The sequence below is a fragment of the Larus michahellis genome, chromosome 18, assembly GCF_964199755.1.
Source record: "Larus michahellis chromosome 18, bLarMic1.1, whole genome shotgun sequence".
Taxonomy (NCBI): Eukaryota; Metazoa; Chordata; class Aves; order Charadriiformes; family Laridae; genus Larus; species Larus michahellis.
In genome coordinates, this window is record NC_133913.1 from 5,566,553 (window position 1) to 5,590,451 (window position 23,899).

At 49.4% G+C, this 23,899-nt stretch overlaps 1 protein-coding gene across 1 annotated transcript; it reads left to right on the plus strand.

The window, feature by feature from the left end:
- Positions 1-234: 234 nt before the first annotated feature.
- Positions 235-21,989, plus strand: PSMD11 (proteasome 26S subunit, non-ATPase 11). The gene is made up of 14 exons (XM_074562016.1): positions 235-378; positions 2,389-2,490; positions 8,231-8,355; positions 12,178-12,249; positions 13,054-13,111; positions 14,999-15,193; positions 15,707-15,851; positions 16,113-16,173; positions 17,766-17,828; positions 18,497-18,622; positions 19,180-19,215; positions 20,342-20,393; positions 21,416-21,558; positions 21,691-21,989. The coding sequence occupies exons 1-13, from the start codon at positions 288-290 to the stop codon at positions 21,556-21,558; spliced, it is 1,269 nt and encodes a 422-aa protein (XP_074418117.1). The 5' UTR covers positions 235-287; the 3' UTR covers positions 21,691-21,989.
- The last annotated feature ends 1,910 nt before the right edge of the window (positions 21,990-23,899 follow it).

Consider the following 23,899-nt stretch of genomic DNA (forward strand, 5'->3'; position numbering starts at 1 on the left):
ACCCCGCACAAGCCCCGCAAGGGCCGGTCACCCCCCCGCCATGGGACCGCCGGGTGCCCCACGGTCGCCATGTGCGCGCTTTCCCGGGCCACGCCCCCTTTCCACAGGCCACGCCCCCTTTCCATAGACCACGCCTCCTTCACTAAGCCACGCCCCCTTCCCCAGCCCCTACCTCCTTCCTCCCCGCCGGGACTACGACTCCCATGATGCCTCGGGGCGCCCCGCCGGAAGGGGCGTGTCGTCCCTCCCGTCCGCTTCCGGTGTGGCGGTGAGGAGGGAGCGGTAAGATGGCGGCGGCGGCGGTGCTGGAGTTCCAGCGCGCCCAATCTCTGCTCTCCACCGACCGCGAGGCCTCCATCGGCATCCTCCACTCCATAGGTGAGGTCCCACACCGCCCCTCCACCGTCCCGGCGGCAGGTCCCGCCCGTCCGCCGCCGCCTTCCGCCCGCCGCCGCCGCCGGCTGCTGACTCACCCTGCGAGCCGGACGGTGGCGAGGCCTGGGCCCGCTCCGCCGGCGGCGGCCCGGTCCGCTCCACCGAGGCGGGTCCTCCACCCGCACCGCCGGTGCGGGTGGAGGACCCGCCTCGGTGGAGCGGGCCGGGCCGCCGCCGGTGAGGGCCCCACCGGCCCGGTGAAGCCCCGGCTCGGCAAGCCTGTCAGCGGCCGGGGCCGGCTTCTCCTCCCCGTTCCCTCCTGTGCGGGCAGAGGCCGTGAAGGTGCCGGGGCTTTGGCGGGGCGGGCAGGAGTTTACCGGTAACCGGCTGTTTGTTTCTGGGGTTTCTCGGTCGTTTGGGTGTTGGGCTGGTAGCGGTGACCTGCGGGCGGCCCGAGAAAGCTCTTGCTGGACGTCAGATTTCCTTTTTCACGGCGCTAAAATACGCCCGTTGTTTAAATTCCCTTCTCAGCGCCACGGGGAAAGTTTGGAGGAGTTTTTTTCCCCCTCTGCTGTGGCTGGAGTTTTAACTTCTGCTTGTTTCGAGATAAGATGCTGTTTGCGGCAGTTCCCCCGTCCCGGGACGTCTCGGACATTTAGGAGCGCCAAAGAGATGTTGGTGCTATAAAGCAGTTCATAGGCATAAGGTGGACATCCCTCTTTACCTGGGGGTACTGTATCTGTTTCTGTCTCAGAAACAGGTGTATAAAAGAGTAATTCTCTATTCTCATCCTTATACGATGATTTCTGTAAAGATGCTGTGACCTGCTGTCACCCCGGCTGCGTCGGGGAAATAAACGTTTCCTGGTGTCCGCGATAGACCTCGAAACTGGAATCGCTCTTTGGTCTTTAAAAGTTGGTCACCCCTCTCGGTGTTTCTCTGGTTAATTAGTAGTTGGTGTTCTCAAGCCTGTCAACGCACCTACAACTTTCCGTCCGGTCGGGCTCAGTCAGGAGTCGCAGCTCGCGTTGCCGGTCGGTGTAAGCTGGAGCAGTTCAGGGAGTTTTGCCACAATACTTTCCTCCTTGAGAGCAAAGTTACTTTGGTTTTGACAGCGCATGCATCAGCGGGGACTGAAAGCTTCAGTCTGCGCTCAGAGGGAACACGGAGGAGTTCGGTTCCCTCCGTAGAGCTGGGCAGTGGATTTTGGGTTTGTTTGTGTCGAAGTTGGAGGAACTCGCCCGCCCAGGGGATGGTGGAGATGAATATTTACAGGGTGGCAGGGAAGAAAGTGTATTGTTTTGTGGATAACTTATATGAAATTGATGTTGTGTAAACACAGATTTGGTTCTGTAGTGTGTCATTTGGCCCTTCTACCTACTTCAGGGCCAGAGTTACTCACGTTGGTACACAGAGTGACGATTAGATTGCCAGAGTTCAGCGTGGGCAGGAGCACTCACTCCTGCAGCAGCTCTAACGCCTCATCCGCTCCCCAGCGAAACGCACCCAGTTCTCCCACCCGATGTTGTTCTCCTGCTACGCTTTGGCCACGGGATCGCAACGTAATACACAAAGCGGCAACATCAGCAATCCCAATACCAGAATACCCAAGCCCGGAAATCCCATTAAATTTCTTTTATTTGGTTTTGTGGCTTCAGTAGGAGAGGGTCTCTTGTGTGGTGGTGTTTTTTTTTTTTTAAATAAAACTTGAACAGCTGGACACGCTTAATGAGACTGCTTCAAAACTTCAGTTGTATTCAAGTTGGAGCATGCGGTTGTATCCGTCAGCTGGATTAAAGCCTTCGTGAAGTATAGATGAAGCGCGCTCTATACGCTATGCATTTAAACTTCCCACATAATCTGTTCTCCAGATCTCGCAGGCCAGGCTGAATTCGCTAGCGCCTGTTACAACAGTTACTTTTTTTTTCTTTGGTGCCTTTCCAGGAGCTGACTGGTGATGATAATCTTCTAACTGAAATAACATTAAAGGTAACTTTTCCACTTTTTTTCTAGTGAAACGCGATGTCCAGGAAAATGATGAGGAAGCGGTGCAAGTCAAAGAGCAGAGCATCCTGGAACTGGGGTCGCTTTTGGCCAAGACCGGGCAGGCAGAAGGTGAGCCTGAAATAAGTATCTGAGGTATGGGGTAAGGCACACGCGGATGAATCTAGCCTCTTTATTTAATGGAAGAGGAGTGAAAGCAGATTTTGGCAGGAAATGTTCTCTCGGAATCAGGACAGAAACTAAAAAAAAAAAACCTAGGTAAACAACATAAAATATTAATCTCATGTCACTTGGCCCAGTAATGATGCGTTGAACGGTCTAGTTCATGACCCTTTGACATCTGGCCATTTTAGTACAAACGACTAAAGTTTTGTTGTCGTGTTTGAGATGAGAAGTTTCTTTTGTTTTGTTTGTAATAATCTCAGAGCCCAACTGCAAATTGGAAAATTTGTCCCTAAAAGTCCGTTCTCACCCGCTGCTTCTTTCTCAATTAATTGATTTGTCTGCTGAAACACGACATCAGAAAATCCTTCCCCAGCTCCTCACAAGAGCGAGACTCGACAGTCCTTCTATTGTGAATGTGTGAAAGGACAGAAATGGAGTAAAGTTCTCTATTCAGCGATTTTCGAGTTGAATCTCTTCGTATCTTCTGTTTCCTGGGTAGCTCAAGGCAGTGTGTTTGTTATTTTGTGCTCGGCAGTTTAGTTTTGTTTCTTTTGCCGAAGAATGCTCTCGCCTTTTCTGGAGCACCTTTCACCTCAAGCGTTTTAGGAGCTGATACACCACGTCCGTACAGAGAGCGTTCTGTCCATGGCAGACGGTTGGCCATGGTATGGCCCTGATGTTTTCTAACAATAATTCAGAATGGGAAGTGAAGCGTGTGCGCTTTTAACAGTCTGAAACTGGTTGAGGTAAACAGGCCAGCAGAAGCTTTAATCAAACTGAACTGAAATTCGACTGGGATGCCGGACCTAATGTGAGAGTCATTCAGGGAAAGCAGTGTGAGGTCTCAGATGGCGGCTGGTCAAAATCATGGTTTTATATTTATTCTGAAACACACACTTGGTGTCCTACTGCCTAGTCTTTGTAAACATCTATTTTACAAAGCCGTTTAACTGATCTACCCATGTCTACGTGTGTTTGAGCGTTCTGGACGCTGACCCCCCTGTGATTTGCAACTGAACAGAGCTTGTGACAAAGTAGACTGCGTGCACTTAGAGCAGTGCTGGAAACAAAGGTGCTCTGCATCTCACCTATCTATAGATGTCCATGTGTGGTTTCCTAGCGCTTTTGTAGTCAGTGGAGAAAAATAAGCCCTTCCAGCACACGATTCTTCCCTTTCTACAGTAAGAATGTGGAGCAGGACAAGCGAAGCCTGCCGTACAAGTGCCCGTTTCTCTAATTGAATATTAAAGGACCTCAAGTAAATTAACTCAGAGAGGTGTCAGTGCTGTATGGGTGCCCTTTGCACTCTGATGTTGGCTTCTGTAGCGATAACTACACACGGCTTTGCTGCTGCACCAAGGAAGATGTGTGTCTTTGGCCTAAAAAGGGGGAAATCATCAGAAGAGTCTCTCCGAGTAATGTGTGGATGTGCTGCTGGTGTGCATAAGCCTGAGAGAAGGGTTGTTAGGTGCATGGTGTCTTAATGTCTCAATGGTGCAGGGTGTACCAGTGTCTTAGGAAAGATATTGAGGGGCTGGAGCGGGTCTGGAGAAGGGCAACGGAGCTGGTGAGGGGTCTGGAGCACGAGTCTTGTGAGGAGCGGCTGAGGGAGCTGGGGGTGTTCAGCCTGGAGAAGAGGAGGCTGAGGGGAGACCTTCTCGCTCTCTGCAGCTCCCTGAAAGGAGGGGGTAGCCAGGGGGGGTCGGTCTCTTCTCCCAAGGAACAGGCGATGGGATGAGAGGAAACGGCCTCAAGTTGCGCCAGGGGAGGTTTAGGATGGATATTAGGAAAAACTTCTTCAAGCATTGGAAGAGGCTGCCCAGGGAAGTGGTGGAATCACCATCCCTGGAGGGATTGAAAAGACAGGTAGACGTAGTGCTTAGTGATATGGTTTAGTGATGGTTTTTGTCAGTGTTAAGTTGACGGTTGGACTCGATGATCTGGAAGATCCCTTCCAACCTAGGTGATTCTGTGGCCTCCTTACCACTGCAGAACTTGGAGTAGTTCTGAGTTTAAGCCGAAGCCTTTCACGAGTATAAAGAACTTCATTGTATTGGCAGAAGGTGGCTAGCTAATAGATTGTTTGAAGGGGAAGGCTAAGTAATTGAAAATGATAACGTTAACTCATCGAAACCAGGTTTATGAAGGAGCAAATGTGAAACGTATTTGCAATGTGTTAAAGGGAACGCTAAACTGCAGAGCAGCTATATTCTGAATAGAGGAAAATGAATTTGGGGACATGAAGAAGACGGTTTCGTGTGTGTGTAAATGGGAGTGAGATCAGGTTGTGCTTTCTGGAGACATGTGGTGAAGCTGGGGGATGAAGAACGGGGATACTTGCAGCTTAGGGATGTGCCATCGTGTGGGAAAGACACTGTCACTTTCCCTCTTGGTCCGCTCTCCAGGCGGAAGCAGACCAGTAGGAGTGACGAGCAGTCAGGTCAGCAGCATCTTCACCTGGTCCAACTGGTCACAAAGACACGCGGATCCTCGTATCCGAGGGGAGTTGATCCGGCGCTGTTTAACCTGACGGGGAAATGGCTGAGGTTGTGCATTTTCTGGCCCGAACGAAACAGATATCGCTGTAGCTCTCGCTGCACTCGTTTTAGTTTTAGCTAGTGGAATTTCTTTGAGAGATTCGAGGTGTTGCGGGGGCTCGTTGGCTACTTTCAAGTGATAATTATTTCCTGGAGATGAAAGGGTCACTGAGCTGCGGCCTTGGGAGAACCTCAGCTGCAGTTTGGTGGGGTTTGAGAGTCACAACTGGTGTGGCGCTGACTGGCCGAGAGCGCGAAATGAATCTGGAGTTTTTTAAAGGACTAACCTCTGGTGAACTACAGCCTTTGCTTAAATAATAATAATAATGATAATACACATGACCCTCTTTATCTGCTTGATAGAGATTAAGGGTTGAAATGGTAGATTAATGACTTTTTTTTTTTTTTTTTTTAGGACAGTTCTAGATTTTTATACCGTTGCTTAAAACTATAGGATGGGCATAACTGGGATCAGGAATTTGGGTACGTGGCGTGTTAGCTTGTGGAAGCGTTTTGAGGATGAACAGCAGACTTCATTTTCCAGAGCGGCTGCTCATCACTTCTCTAGAGCTGTCAATCACACCATTACCAACCACTGCGTTTATTTAAAAAAAAAAAAAAAAAACCACCATAATCCTAAAAATAGTTGACAGTTACATTGGTAGGAAAGAGAAATTTCTATGGGAACTTTGAGCTCGCATGTTTAAATGTGTAGTTCGTAAAATGTAGGGATATTCTGACTGTTGACTTCGAACCTGCTTTCTGGTGAATTCTTGGGCAGCTGTTGAGCAAGTCAGCGGAAAGATAAGTACTGCGGTATATTTTGTGTGATTTTTTTTTTTTCTTTTTTTCTCCTTTCTTTTCTTCTAAAGTTCCTTTCCTGTGTGGAAGAGTACGTTGCGCACTAAAAACGTGATTCAGTTGGTCCTGAGAAGCGGGCGTGACGCAGCGACGCGCAGTAAGAAGGGACCTTGTAGTAGTTGAGAGCTGATGGAGCTCGGAGGGAATCTCGCTGCCTTGATAAGGCAGGCAAAAACTGGCAAATTCTTAGTTGCAGAGCTCAAAGTTAAGGATACAGTGCTGTGGCCTGATGAGAAGCGGGCCTGTGCCTGGTGTTAAGTGTGGTGTTGCCGTGGGAAGGGCACAAGAGCCAGCTTTTGGGCAACTCCAGCTTCTCTTCCAAGCCCAACAGGGTGATCTGGAGCCCACGTCTCTCAGCTCGCCTCGAGAGGAGGGATGCTTGAGAGTAGCTGCGCAAAACCGATGCGTTGGAAGCTGCTGTCTGCCGCTGTCTCGGTAGTTTGTTTACTGTGTGTGAAACCAAAGAGTTTGATTAAAACGATGGGGATTTGCATCCCTGAGTGGCGCTGCGGATCAAGCGGTCCTCAGAACAAAGGAGGTGTGGGCATAGTCATCGTCTGCCACGGGGCAGTCGGTGAAGTGTTGCTTTTCAAGTAAAAGCTGAGTCCTGCTTGAAACTCTCGGTCAGCAGGGCTCGTCCTTCGACGTTCTAGTGTTAGTTCCTCAGTTCTAGAAAAACCTGCCCATTTATTCTCGGACAAAGAGAAAGTAAAACTTTTATGAACTCTTAGGCATGGCAGTCATAGCCTCTTGTTTTGCTCCCTGTACAAAGTCCGAGTGGCTCATCGTAGGAAGAGTCAGGACCTGTTGCACTGCTGTTTGGAAAATAAGGCTCCTCTAAGGATTCAGGACGCACTCGAGGGAAGTTCCGTTTGTTCTAAATCCGTGCTTTTAGAGGTATAAAAATGGCAGTAGGTCACCATGAGCAACAGCATTGGAACACGCTGTGAGTGCCACTTAATGGTGTAAGAAATGAGCCTATATCAGGCTTGATTAAACTTTTAAAATAAACACGTTGAAAAAGTAAAAAAAAAAAAATATAAGGAATAATTTTTAGATATTATTAAGATGTTCTTAATAAATTCTTATGCGTTACTGCTAAATGAAATATGAAAGAAACCTTGTTTTCATCTGTTTTTATTGGAATCCCCCCAAACTGAAATTCTGATGATGCTCCTCCGTATACTAATTGAAATAAAATTAGATTAGTCTCGTATTTTAGCTTGGCATAGAGTATAACGAAGATTTCTGAAATACTCATTACAGGTTTGGTTTTGTTGGTTGGGTTTTTTTTGGTTTGTTTTTTTTTTTCCTATCAAATCTTGTAAACGTGGTGGTGCGAGATCTACCTGATGGTTGGGTGAGACTTAAAAATTGGTGGGGCAAAGCAGCCGTGATTTCAGCGGGTGACCCCACGGCTTCATGAGTCAGCAGCGAGCCCTGCTCTGGCACGCCGCTCGGCTGCTGGCAGGATCATCTTCCCCCCGCCGCTGTACACAGACGTGACGGTGACCTGGTGTGTTTATCGCAGGAGAAGACTTTTAACTCACGCTCTGCAGTTCCACCGTGTAACTCCCTTCTGCTCCCGCCAGCACCGAGTTCCGAAACTGCTGTGATGTTCCGGCGCGTTCCTGCCCTCTGTAGGAATGACATTTTTAGTGTATTTCTTCATAAAGACTTTTCCTTTGTGAGCTCGAGGCTAGCTTTATAACCGTAAAGTAGTAAGGAGACTAGTAGAAACAGAAATCTAGTTAAGTAAGGTAAGACCGAACCAGGTAATGTGGGTAGTTGAAGTGTTAGAAATGTCATTTTTTTCAGCCGTGGAGCACAGGGTGTATCGGACTGGCTAGGTATGGCACATTAAAACGTCCAACCGTGAGTTAATAAAAACATACTTAAACTATAAACTCCATTGCCCATTTTATAGAAAAATCTCAAAGCATTTAGCAGATGCTTACATTTTTAAAACGCGCCTGAGGCGAGTGTCGTTACAAATGGTGTTATAATTGGGCGAACTGAAGTAACGGGAACCGCATGCTGTGGGGGAAGGCTGGAGCCCAACAGTCCCCTTTGCCAGTCCCCGTGTTTACTGCGGGGCGTTCCTTCAGGTGATGATTATCGCCCTTTTCCTGTAAATGATGTTGAGAGACTGCTTATAAAAATGTTTGCTGTAATAAATACTGCTGTGGATGGATGTGTCAGGTCCTCCAGCTGCGGTGTGACTTCTGGCGGCGCGGCTGTATTTCATGATTTGTTGGGTTTTTTTTTTTTTTTTTCCTTGTATACAGAGCTGGGAGGACTTCTGAAGTACGTGCGACCCTTCTTGAACTCCATCAGCAAAGCAAAGGCAGCCCGCTTAGTCCGATCCCTGCTCGATCTGTTCCTTGATATGGAGGCAGCAACAGGACAGGAGGTAAGATTTAAATTTCAGCACTGCTGCGTTCCTCAAAAGCCTCTAACACCGTTATCTGACCTACTTCGCTTCACACTGAAGAATTATTCATGTCAGGAAACATTCATTTAATGCATTTGGATATATTCTATTAATAAAACATCAGATAATTTAATTCGCTCGTAACCATATTTTTCTGCAAGCCTCAGTCTGCTCCAGGTTAGAAGGAACTCTCACCCTGGCCGTTTTTCTTAGATTTGTGGTGTTTGCTGTTAGACTCACAGCATTAGTAGTATTTTGTGGTGTGATTAGTGTTGGGGATGGGAGAGGAGCTACGCCTGTCCCAAGGAGCCTGGTCTAATGGAACGGTGGGGACTGTGTGTGATGGCACAGAGCTGGAGGAGGGAGTGTTCAGGAGCTGGTGGGATTAGGTAGAATCACAGAATGGTTTGGGTGGAAAGGGACCTTAAAGGCCCTCTCATTCCACCCCCTGCCCTGGGCAGGGACACCTCCCACCAGCCCAGGTTGCTCCAAGCCCCGTCCAACCTGGCCTTGAACCCCTCCAGGGATGGGGCAGCCACAGCTTCTCTGGGCAACCTGGGCCAGGGGCTCACCACCCTCAGAGGGAAAAATTTCCTCCTCAGATCTTATCCAAATCTCCTCTCTTTCAGTTTAAAACCCTTCCCCCTCGTCCCATGGCTCCCCTCCCTGCTCCAGAGTCCCTCCCCAGCTTTCCTGGAGCCCCTTTAGGGACTGGAAGGGGCTGGAAGGTCTCCCCGGAGCCTTCTCTTCCCCAGGCTGAACCCCCCCAGCTCTCTCAGCCTGTCCCCACAGCAGAGGGGCTCCAGCCCTCCCAGCATCTCCGGGGCCTCCTCTGGCCCCGCTCCAACAGCTCCGTGTCCTTCTGCTGTTGGTGCCCCAGAGCTGGAGGCAGCGCTGCAGGGGGGTCTCCCCCGAGGGGAGCAGAGGGGCAGAATCCCCCCCTCGCCCTGCTGCCCACGCTGCTGGGGATGCAGCCCAGGCTGCGGGGGGTTTCTGGGCTGCCAGCGCACGTTGCCGGGGCGTGTTGAGCTTCTCACCCACCAACACCCCCAAGTCCTTCTCCTCGGGGCTGCTCTCCAGCCATTCTCCGGCCAGCCTGGATTTGTGCCTGGGATCGCCCCAACGCAGGTGCAGGACCCTGCACTTGGCCTTGCTGAGCTTCATGAGGTTTGCATGGGCCCACCTCTCACGCCTCTGAAGATGGTGAGGATTACTTAGGACCCCATCCTCATCGGGAAGTTAAATTTTACCTGGTCTGGTGGGAGGTGTCCCTGCCCATGGCAGGGCGGTTGGAACTAGATGATCTTGAAGGCCCCTTCTAACCTGAACCGTTCCGTGATTCTGTGATCTCTCACGTAGAGACACGAAGGTGTGTTGCGTGGGGACACAGTGCAGCGAGCGTCTTATTCTACAGGGGGCTTCTGAGGCCTGAAAACAACTCCTGAAGTGGGAGTGGAAAAAGGTTTTGCAGCTACCAAGTGTGAACAACTACTTCCAGTGGATTAACTTCTCCCCTAGAAAAGCTGTTCAGGCTAAGATAGCTCCCAGTTAGGATTTACTCCGTTCTCATTAGCTCCCTAGAATACAGTTGTTTTTCTTTTGTTTTTCTTTTTTTTTTTTTTTTTTGTTTGGTTATTTGGGAATGGGAGGACAGGAGCAACTTGTAAATGGTGAGGAGCCTCTTAGAAGCGGCGCTGACCTGCGGTGATACGGGTTGTAGTGGCACAGCGAAGCAGTGAGATGGAAGGGGGAGGCAGGGAGGGCCTGAGCGACAGGGTAAGGACAAAGCCACACACAGCGACTGGCAAATTACAGCCTCCAAGAGGCCGTGGCATTCTCGTTAGCCAAATCAGCGCAAGAGTATCGTCCTTTCGCTCTGATAACCTAGCAAATGTTCTTTGTTTGCTGTTCAGTTCCTGCGGCTTGCACGTCATGTTACCGTCAACAGTGATGGACAGAATTTTTTGCCCCTGTTCTCTAAGAGAAGAGGTTAAGGGAAGTGGAGTGGGATGTGCAGGTGATAAAGGGGTCAGGAGAAAATAAGCGGCTTCAGACTCTTCCTAAAGGTAACTTGATGTAAATAACAATATTTGGGCGCAGTCCCAAAAGGCGGCGTTTTATGGCAGGGGAAGAACTTGGATGAACAGCGATGGAGACAAGGCCCAGTTAGTAAAAACATTCATGTTCAAGCATATTCAGAAGCCAAAGCCTTAAGGAATTACGACACCTAACCTGTGAGGTTCTCGATGCAGTAATCCTGAACACTTTCAGCGCCTCAGAAACGTTCAGAGGGACACTTGCTTCCTCGGTGTAACTTATATTAAGAAGACTCCCAGGAGCCCAGTAAAGCAATGAAATTGGAGATTTCTCCAGCTCCTAATGCTCCGGCTATCACTGTGCAATAAATTGCAGCTTCATAATGGCTTTTCATAAAATGTCCCCATTTAATAAGCAGTGACGAGGAGCTGACAGGTCCTGTGGTGTAGTACAGCTCCAGAGCTGCTCCAGAAACACCTGCGATCCACAGATTTTGGGAAAAGGCGTTCCTGAGCTGGGCACCTCAGCATGACTTACTGTATATTATCGGCCAGTACTAAATCGACACCCACTTCTAATTGGGGTGGAACACGACTGCTTTATTCATCAGGGGAATCTCAGCGGTCTTAAAAATTTGAGAAGCCATTGGGTTCCTTTACTCTGCTTTGAAGTGACGGATAAAACACCCGGTGTCACTTACTGACTGGCTCCTGGCACCTAACTCGGTTGTAAATAGTGGAGCCGGCACCTCTGTTGCTTTCTATGCTGAAGGACACACGTGATCTGACATATTTAGGCCCTAAAACACGTGCACTTCATTTCCCTTTCTTCCTAGAGCAATTGAAAATGCAGCGCTCTCTTCGGCTAAATGAAATGGTGCGAAACGCGCTGGAAGGGACCTCAAAGCCTTTTAGTTCATCCCTTGCCCTAAGGCGGAATCAGTTCTCATGTACCCAGATGTCTTTATTTCAAACAAAAACACAGCTGTTTCAGAAATGCCGTTAGGATTTCAGCGGTCATTTTTCCTGATGAAACTTTGGCAGCCAAATCTTTATTTTCATATGCCAGTGTGGGAGGATTGTCCCTGGCGGACAGAAAAAAGTTATTGGAAGCTTTAGAAAAGGAATCAAAGGTGGTCGGTTGGGTTTTTTTTGTGATGGCTGAAGCTTGAAGTTTGCCTTAGTTTGCCTTCCGAACTTCACTTCCCTTGCAGAAGGGATTAGAAGCAGCGTAATACTTTGAACGTTGTCACAAAGTGCAGGAAGTTAATCCAGCAGATAGAATATGGAAAGCGTGTAGCACGATTTAGCTGTCCTGTAGCGTTTTGCGCAACCTTTCTGGGAGCGCGAACTCTGGTGTCAACACGATGTGGCCCCAGGCTAAAGTGTGCGGCGCGTGGTTACCGGCGCGTGGTTACCGGCGAGCCCTTGCTGAAGAGAAGTCGCTGAATCTGCCGCTGTTGAGCCGCAGTTCTCATCAGCGGTGAGTTACGCTTTACCCTGGCAATATTAAAGGTGTCGTTCGGAGACATTAGCCTTCGGCATTAGTATCTACCCCAAATCTCCAGGCTCATTTCAAAGTAAAGCTAATTCGGTGTTTAGCGATGCCGCTGTTCAGACGGAAATGACTTGTTTTCTTAAGCTACATTGTGGAGATTCAGGCTTTGTTGTATTTTTGTTGCCTTGTAGGAAATGATTGAAGCATACTGCTGTTTTAAAGAGGGGCAGCAGGCGGCTTTACAAATTTCTTTCTGCTCCCTTTAAGGTTGACCTGTGTTTAGAGTGTATTGAATGGGCCAAATCAGAGAAGAGGACTTTCCTACGCCAGGCTCTGGAGGTATGTTACAGTGCGGATCCCAAACCTGTGTAATAACGGCTTCTCTTTATCAGATTTAATAGCTATAGAAGTAGGGAACTTGTAGTGTGTTGTCTGAAGATGATTAGGGCATTGGAACACCTCTCTGATGGAGAAAGGCTGAGGGATTTGGGTCTCTTCAGCCTGGAAAAAAGACGGCTGAGGGGGGATCTTATCAACGCTGATAAATACTGAAAGGGGGGGTGTCAGGAGGATGGGGCCAGGCTCTTCTCAGTGGTGCCCGGGGACAGGACAAGGGGTAACGGGCACAAACTTGCCCCTGGGAAGTTCCATCTCAACAGGAGGAGGAACTTCTTTGCTGTGAGGGTGGCAGAGCCCTGGCACAGGCTGCCCAGAGAGGTGGGGGAGTCTCCGTCTCTGGAGACATTCCAACCCCGCCTGGCCGCGTTCCTGTGCCACCTGCTCTGGGTGACCCTGCTCTGGCCGGGGGTTGGAGGGGATGATCTCCAGAGGGCCCTGCCAGCCCCGGCCAGTCTGGGATTCCGTGATTCTGTCCGGATCTTTGTACATACAATGGACGGGCAATAACGATTAATTGCGCTAAAGTTTGTGACTCTCCTTGAATAGGCAGGATTTTACCCGTTGCGTCTGAACGAGCCAATCTTCCAAACGGTAGATCTTGTAGAAACGGACCATATGATGTAATGAATACAAACTAATTTAATGAAGTCTTGTGCAGATATGAATGTAAAGTTTCATTTTTACGAAATAAATCTGTACTACCCTTTCTCTGGCTTTCCTCACTGTTCCTCTTCTGTTCTCCAGGCGAGGCTGGTCTCTTTGTACTTCGATACCAAGAGGTACCAGGAAGCACTGCAGCTAGGTGAGTCCCCCACTAGGTGGTGGTAGTAGCTCTTGGCTTTGGAATTCGTCTTGAGGCTGACAGAGGGAAATGATCCGACTACGTCATGTTCCTTCATAAGTTTTGTAGGACTTGGGTGTTAATTTCTCAGTGCTCTACCAGTTCTGCCATCTTTTGCTTGGCGATAAAAGCTTTTAGACATCTTCTGGTTCTCACCATGGGTTCATTTCAAATAATTTTGGAAGCAAAGCGGAGCTGTATCCAGTTGAAGGCCATCAGGTTTGGCTCCTGCTGGAACATACGTGGTATACGGTTGTGGTCAGAGAGGTCGAAGGGAGAAACCAGCTTTTTCCAGTTTGCTCAAATAAGGCCCCAGTAAAAGCAGTAGTAACGCCAGGAAACGGCAAACCTCTGAGGATGTCATTAGACAAGCTCTTGTGAAGCAGTGTAAAGGCTTTAAGAATTTGCTTCTGCACCACCTGAGATATGGTAATTAACCATGTGAACTCTCCTACGCTGCTCCAAAGCGGAGTAAAGCAGGTCATCTTACAGGGCCCAGCTCCCTTCGGTGCTTTACGAATGCTCGTTTTGCAAATGACTGCAGTAATGTATGCTGAGGTCTAAGCTGGCTAAAGGGTATTTGTACAGACTGCTCCGCCAGCTCAGCGCGCGGGTATGAGCAGGGCTGAGGGATGACTGCAGTGACACGGACAGAAGCGCTCACCCGGGCGGTGGCGATGCCTCACCAGGGACCCGTAACTTCTTCAGCAGTCTGGTGGCAAGAACGTGTCTCATGTCCGGAGTCGCCTGAGTGACTTGTGTCTGATCAGAATATCAAGTTATGTTCAGTGCTCTGATACATGGAATTCAATATCAAGTTAGAATTAGTTTGCATACAGAGATATAATGAACTCGGGTTTAAACTGATCAGAATCCACATTGCAAAGCTGTGCTTAATTAAGTTAATGATGGTGATCCAGTCTAGGGAGTTGTTGAAGGCCTATACCTAGAGGACAGCCTCTCTCGAAGCTCTCTGGAGATGTCAGCGTTGTGCGCTAGCATTTCCGTGTGGCTGGCCAAGACGTGGTTATGCCTGCAGGGAGCGGGTGGAAGCAGAGAGTCTCTACGGGATGTTTCTAGGGAGGGTCCGTTCTCTTCCACCTAGTTATGCAGTTTCAGCTGTGGTTTTCAGCTTCTAAGCACAGCGAGTGAGGATGAGGTTCTCATCTGCTTGCCCCAAGTTAGCTCTTTAGGTCATAACAGAGGGGAAAGAAGGGGAAAAGTTTTCTCCAGGGCTGGTTCTTTCTGCCCTCACAAGGCTTTAATATGACAGGTTATCTAGGCGTTTCTTAGGCTGTCCATTCCTACCTCCTAAATTTGATCTGTAGATGACCTGTGCTTAAAACCTCCCTTCCTCATCCCGTATTCTTAGACCTGAGGATTTTCAAGCCTCAGATCTCACCCTAGGGGAATGATGCGGGAATGGGCAGGACTTCAGGTTTGCTCGGTGCTCCGAATGTGAGCGGTAAATCACTCTGTCACCTGGGGAAAGGGTACCAGCATGACCATCTGACCTGCACAACCCATCCTGGGCTTTCTGCCAAGTGCTGCTCACGAGGAGGTGGCAGAGACACGCTGTCCGCGTACCCAAGTATTCTCACTGCCCTCTTCCACCTCTAACACAAAACTGGTTCATTCTTCAGCTGTGGACTGACGCTGACCCGCTATTATTTCCTCTACTTCATCTCTTCTTGGAAGAACAGGTTGTGTAAGCCTCGCCTCCCTTCCTCCAAGCCAGTGCCGCTGGGGGGGGGAAGACGGTGTTGTCTGGAAGGAGCTGGTTTGTATGGTCGTTGGTGGAGCAGATGCAGAGCAGGTTACAAAGGTTCTTGTTCTTCTCCGTGCTAGGCTCCCAGCTTCTTCGGGAATTGAAAAAGATGGACGACAAGGCATTGCTGGTGGAAGTGCAGCTGTTAGAAAGTAAGACTTACCATGCCCTGAGCAATCTGCCAAAAGCAAGAGCAGCCTTAACCTCTGCACGGACTACAGCCAACGCAATCTACTGTCCACCTAAGCTGCAAGCGGCGTTAGACATGCAGTCAGGTAAAGCCCTTCAGGAGGAGGGGAAAGTCTAGGGCTTGTCATGATGCATCAGTTGACTGATATTTGTCCTTTCCTGAGTGAATCACAGAAAATGATGCTAAGTGGGACCGCAAGATACCCACAAGTCTGCCCAGCTGCCTCAAGGCAGGGTCGGCTATAACTACGTTGTTCCTGATAGGTGTTTTTTCAGCCTGTTTTTTAAAATTCCAGTGGTGGAGGGTCCGTAACCTCCCCAGGCACTACAGCATTACACCGTGTTAGTGTAACTGTAACGTTCCTGACCTAATTTACAGGTGCTTACCTGAAGTGCCCCGAACTTGTCTGTCTTAACATGTCCCCTTAAGAGAGGGCACAGATCTTCTTCGGCTAGAGATAAGGTAAAGGGGGACACAGAAGGAAAGTATTCTCTTTACTGAAATACCGGATAAAGCACTGGACAACCAAATTGTTCTGTCCTCTTCCAGTCGCGGTCAGAATTCGCTCTGATGCCCGCCTGTTTGTTCCTCTCAACAGGTATTATTCATGCAGCAGAAGAGAAGGACTGGAAAACAGCCTATTCATATTTTTACGAGGCGTTTGAGGGATATGATTCAATTGACAACCCAAAAGCCATCACTGCGCTGAAATACATGTTGCTGTGCAAAATCATGCTGAACATGTACGTGGCAAATGGTTCTGCGAAGGACACTTCCTACATTTAAGCGGGAAAGGCTTTTTGTTTATAAGACTGTATACTCACGAAAGAACTCAAGCAGACAAGCTTGCTGGTTGTCGTCCTTTATGACCTAATCAGTGCTTGTGATATGGTGTTACTTGAATGGTAGCAATTTGCTATTAATTGGGAATTTTTGAGACACGCTTAGATTTAAGCTGACCGCGTCGTTGAATAATTACTCTCTTCCCTCCCTCCCCTCTCTAGCCCAGAAGACGTGCAAGCGTTAGTGAGTGGAAAGCTTGCTCTGCGGTATGCGGGAAGACAGGTAGAGAAACTGAATCCTTTCTATCTTCCTATTGTCTCTGAGAATATCGTGTTATTCTTTTTGTCAAATACTTTTGGTCTTTTCGTACCAAAACACTCTTCACTGCTGAGTGTCCTGAGCGAGATCCAGAACTGATTAAATTACCAGAAGTAATTACCATAAGTCAATTGCCTTCAAAGGGAATACAGTGATTTTTCACAACCTGAGAATCCGGCCTGCTCGCTTCATTTTCCCTGGTTTTCTCCTCCCTGCTTTCTTCATGAACTGCTGAATGCCTAACGCTGTCAGGTACTCCTGTGTCAGCCCTCGCCGACTGCTCTGCAGCCATGGATCTGATGGATTTTAATCCAAGTTCTTCATTGTTTTTACTTGTGTGGTAGCAAGGCCTGAAAATCCATTCATAGCAGAGCAGCTTGAGACCTAGATGAGTGTAAGGTGGAAGCCAAGCAGCTGGGGAGTTGTTAAATCAACTGTTTATTCTGACATGTTAACTTGCCAGTCTGCGAACGCCGCCTCCGTATTAAATCCGGGGATGCTCAGGGCCAAAAGCCGAGCGTGCCAGGGTCTGATCCAGGCTTACACACTGCTGCCCTCCGTGGCTTTGGTCGGCCGGCTATTTGCTTTGACGCAGGAGCTAATGCTCGCCTGCCTCACAGAGGATTGGGGAAGCTCTTTAGCAGAGGAGGTCACAGAGCATACGTGCGTAGAAAAGAGTCCGGAGCGGGGTTACCCCTGTATTATCCCTGCTGGATCACGAACGGCAGCCCTGGTCCTGCTTCATCCCCTTCTCCCCAGCGGCAGCTGGGTTGGAGGCTCCTTTTCAGAGCGTGAGGGCAGTGTACCGTGGAGGAAATCTCAGCTGCTCCCTGCGCTGTCCTCCTGAGACGGCAGCGTTCCTGCAGCAGCTGTGGACAGCCTCGGGGACAGCTCGGTGGGACACGTGGTGGCGGAAGCCTGGTGGGCCTTGTGCCTCGCAGCCACCGGGCTGTCCTGCTTGTCTGGCACGCTCGTGCCTCTCGCCACTTGGAAACTGTTCCTCTAGTGGCGTTACTGTTCTGTTTAGTATAAATATGGTAGGTTGGTTGTGGCCGAGTCTTTTGCTTTGTTTCAGCATCTGTGGGGTAGACAAGAAACATTTCCTGATGCTGTCTGTGATAGGGTATCCCTAGGACTTCTGCCACCTTTCTGTTGCTCGGCAGAGGACACGTGGCGTGCTGGAGGGGAGGAACACAGCTTTCAGGGCTGAGAATGGCCACCTTCATTACACAAGTGCCCAAATGTGCGCTTTCCTTAAAAACTGTATCAAACCCCCAACCCGCAACCTGATACCAACTGCAGCTGGTATTTTCAGACCTTGCAAAACTTGAGTTCTTTGTCTCTGTGAAGCTGATTTCACGCTGTGTCCTGCAGCTGTTCTGCGTGTTCCCCTTATTAGCAGCTGTTCTTTCTCTGCCTGTGTGGAACTCACACTGACATGCCTTTGTAGCAAGAGGAACGTTCCCATTTTGCTGCTTAAGCACGTTTTCAGTGTGCTGCACAGTTGGCATAGTAGCACCAGAAAAATAACCTCCTCTCCTTTTCTTTCTCCGCAGACAGAAGCGCTAAAATGTGTGGCACAGGCCAGCAAGAACCGATCACTGGCAGATTTTGAAAAGGTGAGTCAGGAAGACAGAAAATGGGGCCCGGCGGGACAAAACATTCAGAAATGGCGGGTTTGGGAAGTTGTAGGGGCTGTTACATCCCACAGCAAGTAACCGTGAAAGCATTCACGGAAAGCGACGGCACATCAAGCAAATACCCTGCAGTAATCAACCGGTTTGGGTTTTGCAGCGTGGGGAGCAATAGCTTACTTGAAACTAAGGAGGGGTTGGTTGGTTGGTTTGGGGTTTTTTGGGGTCTCTTTTTTTTTTTTTTTTTTTTTTTTTTTAAATTATTATTTTGGAGAGCCAACTCAGAAGCCGTTTCCTGAACTTTTGGTGCTGTTCGCTGGGGATGTGTATCTTCCTAAAAAATTTTTCCTGGCTTCAGCAAGAATACCACAGAGAATAACGGAGAGGATTCCCATGTCAGGAAACAATCCTGTCATGCTGTCTCCAGAGCGTAAACCAGAGATTCTGGCTTGCTGGGCTCCGGCAGTGTGAAGATGAAGGACGCTGGCTGCCAGGCTGTCGTGACCTCCTGGCCTTTTAGCCGAGTTGTGGGATTGGATTAACCACCGATGCTCTGCTGGGCAGGGAGGGAAGACTGTTTCGTACTCAGAGGGCCTTGAAGACAGCAAACCTGTTGCTACCTGAATTGTTTATTCCCGCTGTGTCTTCCGCAGGCTCTGACAGACTACAAGGTGGAGCTCAGGGACGACCCCATCATAAACACTCACTTGGCTAAGCTCTACGATAACTTATTGGAACAGAATCTGATCAGAGTCATCGAACCCTTTTCCAGAGTACAGGTAAACCTTCCCAGCAAGCACACCGACGCGCTGGTACCTCTGTCCCCTGCCGTTGCGGGGTGAGGGACTTGTTCCTGTACAGAATACTTCTCACTCGGAGCTTCTTGGTACTTCCAGAGCTCAGGGTTCATCGAGTACAGCTGAAAAATGATAAGGAAGGGGGCTGAGGGGAACTTTGGAAAACCATCTTCCAGAGTCATTGCCCTTTCCACCTGTTCTGCTACGCGCCCTGAAAGGTGGACACGCTTTAAACACTGAAGGTGACAGTGTTTGACTTCTAAGGGCCCTGACAGGGTGTGGGTAAAGCTGCGATAATCCTGGAGGAAAAAAAACGTTATTTCGTGTTTCAGAGGGAAATGGCTTTAGGTGCCTAGTCCATCTTCACTTAAAATTGGGTATGAAATCTGACGGATGTGAAGCTGCGAAGTGGAGAAAACCATTTTGGGCCCAAGCGTTTATGGGCCCTTGGGCTGTTCTTTGGCAGAGCCCCACACCTCCACGTTGCGTGTCACAAGTACAGGTAAAGGTTTACTTAACTCTCTTGGTCTCTCTTATAGATTGAACACATATCCAGCCTCATCAAGCTCTCCAAGGTAAGAACATCACTAGAAATCAGTGGCATGTCTTAAGAGAGGGCAAAGGAATTGAGTTCAAATAGCATTTGCCTCTGGGAAATAAATGTAGGCTATTAAACCTGACAGGTCAGCTCCGCAGCGTTCACAGGCAGATACCGCTCTTGGGAGCTTAACTTTAACGCAGACAGTTTCCAGGAGCCATCGGACTGGCGTCCTCTGCACTAAGACTTTGCTGTAGCGTCGCCTTCCTTCACGTGGGTTTTGCTCCCTGTCAAAGAAAAAAGCACTGGCTTTTTCTTGGAGACGGGTTTTCCTCTGCTGTAGTAACAGCTCGTGTCATGACCAGCGCCGTCTTCCCCGGCGACCTGCGTTTAATCCCCGCGAGCGTGCTCAGAGGAATCTTTGGCAGACCCTTAAGATACAGGATCCAGCTAATCGCTGCGATTGAAGTTTCATTAGGGATGCGTATGTCACATCGACTGTTGCGATAAGTGCTTTACAGATAATCCCAACCAGATTAAGTTTTAGGAAAATCCACTGCAGTCCAAGCCCAGTTGCATCCCAAAGTGCTTTTGTCCTTTATTGCCGTTAAGGCCGGAGGTTCGGCCTTTATGGTCGTAACGTTATCTGTCCTCCTCTGCTATCCGTGCAGTCTTTTCCTAGTCTGGTGTTTAACACGCAGTTTGACTAAAAGCTGGCCCGCAGCTGCTTAACTGCGGCTCTGTGTCCTCTGTCCAAAGAGCAGAAGAGGAGCCGACCCCGGGGCCTTGCCTGGCACGGGGCAGCAGGTCAGCTTGGCCAACACTTGACTAAATATTTGCCGGACCAAGCTAGAACGCTCCGAATCCCCTCACGAGTAATGCCTGTGTGAAGTGACAGATCCGCCGGCTCCTGCAGAACGCGAGGGCAGGGCGTCCTGGTGCTCTTGGCAGTAAAAGCTACCGCTCCATTTCCGATGTCATCTAAAGCACGTGGTGGTATCAGAGCAGCGCGCGAGGAGAGATCTGTGCTGACGCGGCGTTCAGTGATAACGTAGCCGCTTTTAAGCGGTGCTCGTGTCCCGCCGGGGCTGTTAGGGGCAGTAAAATTCACATTTCTTTATATAGTTCTGGGAGACTTTTACATTTCTCTGCTTCAATTTCAGGCTGAGGTCGAAAGGAAACTGTCACAGATGATCTTGGACAAGAAGTTTCATGGTGAGTCTCTGCCTCCTTCGGTCCTGACGGCTTTGCCGAGGGCAGGCGGCGTGTGAGCACCGGTGGACGGGCTCCTCAGCGCTGCACCTTTGAGCCCCTGTGTCCTCCTCGGGCCGCTCTGCTTCAGAGGGCAGGGTAACAGGGAAGAGCAGCGAGCCGGGGCGGGGGGGGGTTTATTTGTTACTCTTGTCGTGAGGGCTGTTCCCATTGCTCCGTCCGCCTTCGTTAAGCTCCAGGCTTAATTTCTCACAAATTAGAAAGCGCTGTTAAGCCCTTCTTTGCTGCGGCTGCGTCCAAGGGCAGTTGTGAGAGCCGCTGGTGGGCTTCCTAGCAAAGATGTGCCCTTCTGCCTCGGAGCTTACCGGAGTATGTGGTCACCTTTCCCAGATAACTTATGCCAGGGGCATGTGTGCGTTGGTGGGGGACAGCCCCACAGCACGGCTGATGGCTTCGGGTTCGTCGGGGATCACAGGAGGCTGCTTCTCTTTATCAGCCCTCAAGGAAACGCCTCCGTTCTTGCTTACGTCGTCCTTAGCGCCGAGTTAGAAAACCCTCTCGATGTGGCTGAGCCGGATGAATGGCTGAAAGCAGCATCCTGGTTGGAGAATAGCTCCAAAATTACAGAGCCCAGCTGCGGCGCCCGTCTGGCACCTGGAAATGGTTTCGTTATAAAACGGCCTTTTATGTTTTTGCCTTGCCCCCCGTGTGGTGCTGAGCCTGTGCTGGGCACGGGGACCCGGCGGGGGAAGGTGGCGGTTAGGGACCGGGCGGGCGTAAGCATCTCCTGGGCGTCTTCTCGGGCCCCTCTCCAGGACTTTTTAGGTTTTTTTTTTTTTCCTGGATAAGGTTCTGTTAACGCAAGCCAGACAAAACCAGTCAGCCCATCTAGCCCGACGCACGAGCCCCTTCCAAACCCGGCACAGCCGACCGGCCGTTCCCTGGGGAGATCCCCCAAATTCCTGCTGTCTGGAAGACGGGCTCCGTCGAGCGTTACGCTGGTAACCGCAGCTTTGTGTCCGCAGGCATCCTTGACCAAGGCGAGGGAGTCCTGATCATTTTCGACGAACCCCCCGTAGACAAAACCTACGAAGCCGCCCTCGAGACTATTCAGAATATGAGTAAAGTAGTGGATTCGCTCTACAACAAAGCCAAGAAGCTAACATAGGTGAGTGGCGGTGGGAGCCGGAGGTCCCGGCTGCTCCGGACCTTATCGCTCCTCCCAGGCCACGGTGCGGTTTGTGTCCTTGAGGCTTGTTTTCTCTCCTCGCGATTGACGTGACTCTGTTTTCTTTTGCAGAGTTGAATTTGCTAGCTGTCATTTGGAGAGTGTGTGTGACAGGAGAGTGAAACCTTTGGGAAAATGTTAGGAGACTCTTTTTTTTTTTTTTTTTTTTTTTTTTTTTTTCCCTTCTTTCTCCTTTGGTCTACTTTTCGCTCGGAAAGTTTTTAAACTTCCTCATCCGGTGCATCTTGTATTCCATACGATGCGTGTTCCAGTTTCCATGTAATCTTTACTGGCCGAACTTTGTATCTGGGGGGGGAAACATTGTTTAAACAAAGAGGGTATTCTAAATAAAAGGAAAAAGGCTTACACTACCTAAACATGTGCTTTCCGCTTCCTGAGGGATGGCAGAGAGTTAAGCAGGGACGAAGTTTTGTTACCGCTAGGTGCCCAAAACGAGTTCGTTTCATCTCTCCCTCTGCTCTGAAATCTGAGACTTACTGACGGTGTAGAAGCAGCCAAGTTTACTTCATTTGTACTGAACGCAAAAACAAAACACAAAACAACAAAACCCAACAAAACAACAAAAAAATAAGAAAAACCAAAAAACGTAGACTGCCGCTTTTTTTTTTTTTTTAAAATCTTAAAAGACCTCAGATCCCCTTGGAAAGCGGCTCCGCAATGATTTTCCTGAAGCCTTTCGCGCCCGAGGAACCCGCTTCAGAACTGTCACTGCGGCTGCGCCGGCCCAGCCCCGCGCGCGGCCCGCGCCCCTGCGGCGCCCGCAGCCCCCGGCTAGACCCTTAGGCCAGTTTCTAATAAAGGGAACAGCGCAGGTTTCCCCCGGGGGCCTGCCTTGCATGCTATTGTTTTAAAATAGACTAGATTTTAAATGTTTTAGCCCTTCCTTCCCCCCCCCCCACCCCACCTGCCTTGGTGGGCAGAGCGGGTGAGCAGGCGTTCCCCGCGTCCTTGCCTCCCTGCGGGGGCCAAACCTCCGGCGGGGAGGCGAGGCGCTGCCCGGCCTCTCCATATATTCCCTCTGCTGCGTTAGTGTAATTCTGTTGGATTCTTTTTTTTTTTTTATTTTATTTTTCTTTTCCAACATCCGATGTGAGACAGCTTGGCCCTTCTGGAATAAGCCGGTGCAGCGCTCGCCGGGGAGCGTCCTCGTTACTCTCCCAAAGTCCATCCGTGTGGGGGGTGGAGCACGGTCTATTCCAGCATGTTTCGTTTGCTGGTGAGGTTCCTAGCTAGGTTTTAACGCCATTTGGGCAGTGTAAGCTTCTGCATCTCTGTCCTGCTAATCTTCATTTTTATTTTTTTCCTTTTTTTTTTTTTTTCCCTCCTTTCCCCTCTCTCTTTCTCTCTCCCTCCCTCGCCACGTTTTTTCGTACAAAATTTATATTTTGTAAAAGGATTCTGTTTTATCAGGAAATATTTTGCCTTCACACTGAATCTTAGACTGGCTGATTTTTTTTCTTTTTTTTTTTTTCTCCTGCTTTCTGTTCACATTTTAACCTCTCTGACATTTTATTTTATTTTATTTTTAAATTTCCATCTCATCCAGTCAGTCACTGTTTGGGTTTTTGGCACCATCAATATCAAATGTACAAACGGTTCTTGCTAACCAACACCAGGTATATCTGATGTTCAGATGAGTTCCAATAAAATAATTTTTTTTTCAAAAAAAACAAACCCCTGTCTCTTGTCTTCAGCCGCCGAGGCAGATCGCGGGCGTCCGCGGGGCGCTTTCTCCCTTCGCTTAGGCCGGAGCTCACGAAAGCGTCGTGGTGATGGTGTTTCCGAGGCGCAGAGCGCGAGGGACCGCGTTGGAAGTGGCTTCGCTGAACACTTATGGATTGTCACCTGTTCCTGGCGCAGCAAGTTTGAGTTCTGCCGCTGTTACCGTTATTATGACGACGAAAAATGAATTCCATCTGACCTCTTGCACCTCTGGCCTTTCTTAAAAACACTCTGATGCTGTGCGGGAGAGGCTCGCGTTGCGTACGATCCCTCTTACGGCTGGAGAAAACCCGCCCGAAAAATGTGAAGGACTTGACTCCTGCTCTTGGGCACGGCGTGGATTGCAGGGGAAGCTCATTTCTACTTTTCTCAATAGGTTTTTTGAAATAGAAATAGCTCGTAAGGTTGTGGTTTTGTTTTTTTGTTTTTTTGTTTTTTTTTCCCCAAAAGCAGCTCTGGCCAGGGCCCTGTAATGCCACTTCAGGGGCGTTTTCCCGGGGGTGCTTAGCTGGGGACGCGATTTGCTGATTTAGGTCGC

Bases quoted from the DNA above. Each gene is read 5' to 3' on its own strand.
- PSMD11 (XM_074562016.1), top strand. From the start codon at position 288: ATGGCGGCGGCGGCGGTGCTGGAGTTCCAGCGCGCCCAATCTCTGCTC. The intron at 8,356-12,177 runs GTAAGATTTAAA...GCTCCCTTTAAG, and splicing joins AGGCAGCAACAGGACAGGAG to GTTGACCTGTGTTTAGAGTG. The intron at 12,250-13,053 runs GTATGTTACAGT...TCTGTTCTCCAG, and splicing joins TCCTACGCCAGGCTCTGGAG to GCGAGGCTGGTCTCTTTGTA.